This window comes from Cynocephalus volans, chromosome 10 (genome assembly GCF_027409185.1).
Source record: "Cynocephalus volans isolate mCynVol1 chromosome 10, mCynVol1.pri, whole genome shotgun sequence".
In the NCBI taxonomy this organism is placed as follows: domain Eukaryota; kingdom Metazoa; phylum Chordata; class Mammalia; order Dermoptera; family Cynocephalidae; genus Cynocephalus; species Cynocephalus volans.
The window spans coordinates 108,554,454-108,558,942 of record NC_084469.1 but is presented as its reverse complement, the minus strand read 5'-3'; the positions used below and the strand labels follow the sequence as shown (position 1 = coordinate 108,558,942).

The window sequence follows — 4,489 nt, the reverse complement described above, 5'->3', positions numbered from 1 at the left end:
GGTAGGTGATCTTTTTGATTTTATCAGAATTTGAAGTGGCAAGAGGTTGGTTTAAAATAAAATGTTAGTTGATTTCCGTTCACTTTTGGATTCATCTCCCCTGTGACTTTTGTGTCTGCTTTTCAGCTCCACTCCCATTGCTCCTTGCCCAGCAAAATTTTCTTGGGACCAAATGATCAGAGTGAGAGATTTATATTTGTGTCTAGGGTTCTCCCAGATTCCAATCAATAGTGATTATTATTATAATTAAATAGTATAGTATTATAATATTAAATAATTAAATAGTGATAGCCCACACTATCTTTAAAGGTTGGAAAATGTTATCTTCCTAGAAAATTTCTCCACCTAGAGCAGTCCAGCTCTTTGCCTGAACACTCATCCTAGCCTTAGGTATGAAATTGGCTCACATTCTTTACCTGTCTATGAAGGGATTATTCTTCTTTGGAGTTTAATTTATTTAAACTTCTTTGCATCCATCACTCTTCAGTAATTTTAAATGAAATGATGATTTGTAGCTTATCTGGCTTTTCTATAGTATAGTAGAAGCATCTTCCTGTGACGGAGCTCCTTAGAACTTCAGGAATCTATTACTGAGGATGAATACTAATGCTCACAATTTTTTTTTGATGTTTAGAAATTCTGATTTAATAAGGGAATAATACTAATGATAGAGGAGCAATAAGGAATTGCATTTATTTCTAAATGGAAGAGTTATGGGGTGAAGGGGTCTCAGCAATAAGGAAGGGCTGCTCATTGTATTATCACAAAGCCAGGCTGAACTACGCTGTCCAATATGGGAAGCGAATGCCCCAAAGCCACCCACAAGGAGACGAATAAAATGCAGAATGAATATATGAGAATACCCACCCAGACACAAGTGTTCAACCCAGGATTACAAAAAATATAAGAAAGCAATTCCATGAGTGGCAACCTACCAGATGTATGGAGCAAATTACATTCAAAATTTGGTGATAACAGATAAATATGAAAATTATTTAAAAATAAGTACATTTAGTAGTTACAGAGTAATAAACAAAAAGATCGTATGCATAAAACAAGAACAGGCAGTTATGATAAAATAATCAATAATAGGCAATAGAAAGAAGAAATATGTAATTGATTGATGTAGCAATAGCAAGGTGAACAAAAGCAAAGAGAGAATTGATAAGCTGGAAGATCAATCTGAGGAATAATTCTAGAGTATAGCAGACAAAATAAAAAATAGACAATATAAAGAAAAGCTTAAAAGTATTTTACATTTGGGGAGGAATATACACTCCTGCAGTCTATTTTTAAAGAAAACTTTAAGTCTACTTATGGAAACTTCAGGGAAGCTTTACCAGATCTGGAAGAAATAGTAACAACATTTCAAAAGAAATGCAATAGATAAGACTCAGGGTGTTTTGGTTTAATCCTGCAGGTTTATAAAATTGCAGAAATCCTCTTCATCCACCCTGTTCACCTGCTCATTATGCAGAGCAGCAAGACACTGTGATAAGGGCTCCCAGGCATTTACTTATCCACTTATGACCTCAGAGTGACCATACCCAGGATGTCTATGGCCACCCGGAGGTAGGAGAATTCTCACCATCATGCTCTATCTCCTTGCCTTGATTTGTTTTACTTCCTTTGTAGTCTTTAGGAGTCATTTTGTCATCTGGGAGCATTGTGATGTTGTTAAACATGGATTCAGAATCCCAGCTCCCCTACTTCTGAACTGTGTGACCTTGGATATGCTACCTAAACTCCCTGTGCTTCAGTTTGTTCATCTGTAAATAATATAATAATAGCATGCATTCATAATGTTGTTGGGGGTCTGTGCTGTCATAACAGAAAACCTTGATGGTTTACAAATAACAATTTATTTATTGCACACATAAATTCTGGTATAAGTCATTGCTGACACTGTACTGTAGTATAGCATAGGTATCATCTCTGAACGTATGTTGACTGGGTCCCAGCCAGCTCTGAAAGTAAGGCTTGGGTTTGAGTGTGGGCTTGATGGTGTGGTTCAAATAATTAAAAGCCCCACTCAGTAACCTGCACCCTTGACACACACAATACCACTATACATAAATGGGCACCTGCCATCAAAAATGCTTAGGATGACATGTCAATTCAGCCTTTGCATGCATAGGAGTGGCTCTGATTCTTCATCTAAGGGATACATTAGGCAAATATCTCTGCAAATATAAGAAGAGGGGTGCCATCGTTCCTCTTAAAATCACTAATCGACTAATCTTAACTCTAGTGTGCATTGGTGATAACAAAAAGTTTTAGAATGACAGCATCCAATCTTAGATGGCCTTGATGTCTGGTCAGGAAGAGGCTTCACCATCTCACATCTCAGCTCCACAGCAATTGAAACAGCAAAAATACCACATGCTTGAACTGACCAGTCAGGGATATTTTGAGTGACACTCTTTTACATCTGTAAAAACTGCAAATAAGACCCAAACCAAGACACTACCAAGAATCATCAGGAGCAGGGACTTTTAGAGCATCACTGTCAGGACAAGCCCCTGGATCCTCTTTCCAGCTTTGATTTCAAGGGATGGATTCCAGATCCATTACTCACTCTGCAGAAATGTATCCTGTTTAAGTGATTGGGATCACTATGTTTGTTTCCTGCAAATCTCCAAAGTAAAATGGGAGTCTGGTAGGAGGGAGGGACCTGGTCTGATAGTAAGTCTTGCATCACATGGACTGCAAATAAAAAGTAGGTCACAGCTATAAGAAAGGGTCCCTAGCACAAGCAGCATCACCATGCGGTCATCTCCGTAATCTGCAGCCAGGTTTGCTAAGGACTTTGACCAAAGCCATTCTAACTTCTCTGTTCCTCAGGCTATAGATAAGGGGATTGAGTGTGGGGGTGATGAGACTGTAGAAGAGGGAGACCACATTGTCCTGCTGTGGGCTGTGGTAGGTGCCTGGCACCATGTACATATAAAGGGCTGTCCCATAAAAGAGCCCCACCACGGTGATGTGTGAGGAGCATGTGGTGAAGGCCTTGTGTCGGGCCTCTGCTGAGTGCATGCGGAGAACGGCCCGCAGCACATGGCTGTAGGAGGTGGCAATGAGTGAAATGGGCAGTAGCAAGATCAGCACCCCCAGGATGGACAGTGCCAACTCATAGGCAGAGGTGTCTGCACAAGAGAGCTTCAGGAGGGCGGGCAGCTCACAGAAGAAGTGGTCCACAGTGTGTGAGGCACAGAAGGGGAAGTGCAGTGTGATGGAGGTCTGGATGGAGGCCACGAGCACACCTGAGAACCAGGAAGTGCCCACCATGAGCAGGCAGACCTGACGTCTCATGAGCACAGGATAGTGCAGAGGGTGGCACACAGCAACGTAGCGGTCATAAGACATGAGGGATAGCAGGGCACACTCAGAGACACCCATCAGCATCAGAAAGAACATCTGAGCTGCACAGCCCCCGAAGGAGATGGAGCCTCCTCCCTGCAGGAAGTCAGCCATCATCTTGGGAATGGTGGTCAGTGGAAACCCAACATCCAACAGGGAGAGTTGGCTGAGCAGGAAGTACATGGGTGTGTGGAGCCTGGAGTCTGTGTGAATCAGGTAGAGCAGGATGGTGTTGCTCAGAAGACCCATGGTGAACATGGTGACCAGAAGAAAGAAGAGGACCAGGTGTGACCCTGTGTTGCTGAGGAGCCCCATGAGAATGAAATCTGAGGCTGCTGACTGATTTGATTCTCCCATCCTCCAGGAGGCATCATTCATCTGCAGGAAGAACAGGGCATTTGGCAAGGGGTCTAAAGAGCGTTGTTTCATCTTGCATGCCAACTGCAATTGTTTGATAGCAGCTGCCTACAGTCTCTTGAAGAAGGTGATGAGCAGATTCATGCTCAGTAGGAAAAAAAGCCATGATTGGTCATTATATAGGCCCTGGGCAGGAGATGGGGACCAGCATCATATTGCCCTGCTTCTGCTATTTCTGAGTCAAAATCTTTTTTTCACCCTGCGGAAAGCACTACAAACCGACACTTGCAGTTAACCTGCCTGTTGGCAAGTTAGAGAGCAAAATTGACACACCACTCCAAAAGCCCTGGAGACAAACAAGTAATGGGGTTCTGAGGAGATCTGATAAGGAAATAGAATGACCAGTTCCAAGATGATAAGGCTGTATCAAAGACTAAGCCCAGACCCATGAGAAAAAGCTTCTTTCTAATTTCTTGGATGAGAAAAGGAGAGAACCAAAGTTTGGAAGAGTAAAAGGTGGGATGATATTTAGGATGTGAATGCAAGAGGTGTACACAGTGAAGGAACATCTGAGGGACAGAGATTGGAAACAAATGTCCTGGGGTGATGGGTGAGTTGTCCAGAATGTCATCCATCTTTCTGAGGCTTCATTTTATAGGAGGGGAGTGGAGAACATAATGCTTAGCATATATTAAGGACTCACCAAAAATATGCTGAATGAATGCAGTGGACAAGGGAGATGAATGAAGGATCAGGATGGACTGCCATGACC

General features: G+C 42.4%; 1 protein-coding gene across 1 annotated transcript; it reads right to left on the bottom strand.

Annotated features, from left to right (window-relative positions):
- Positions 1-2,772: 2,772 nt before the first annotated feature.
- LOC134389653 (olfactory receptor 2Z1-like) lies at positions 2,773-3,717 on the bottom strand. Its single transcript, XM_063113227.1, has one exon. The coding sequence runs from the start codon at positions 3,715-3,717 to the stop codon at positions 2,773-2,775; it is 945 nt and encodes a 314-aa protein (XP_062969297.1).
- Between the last annotated feature and the right edge of the window lie 772 nt (positions 3,718-4,489).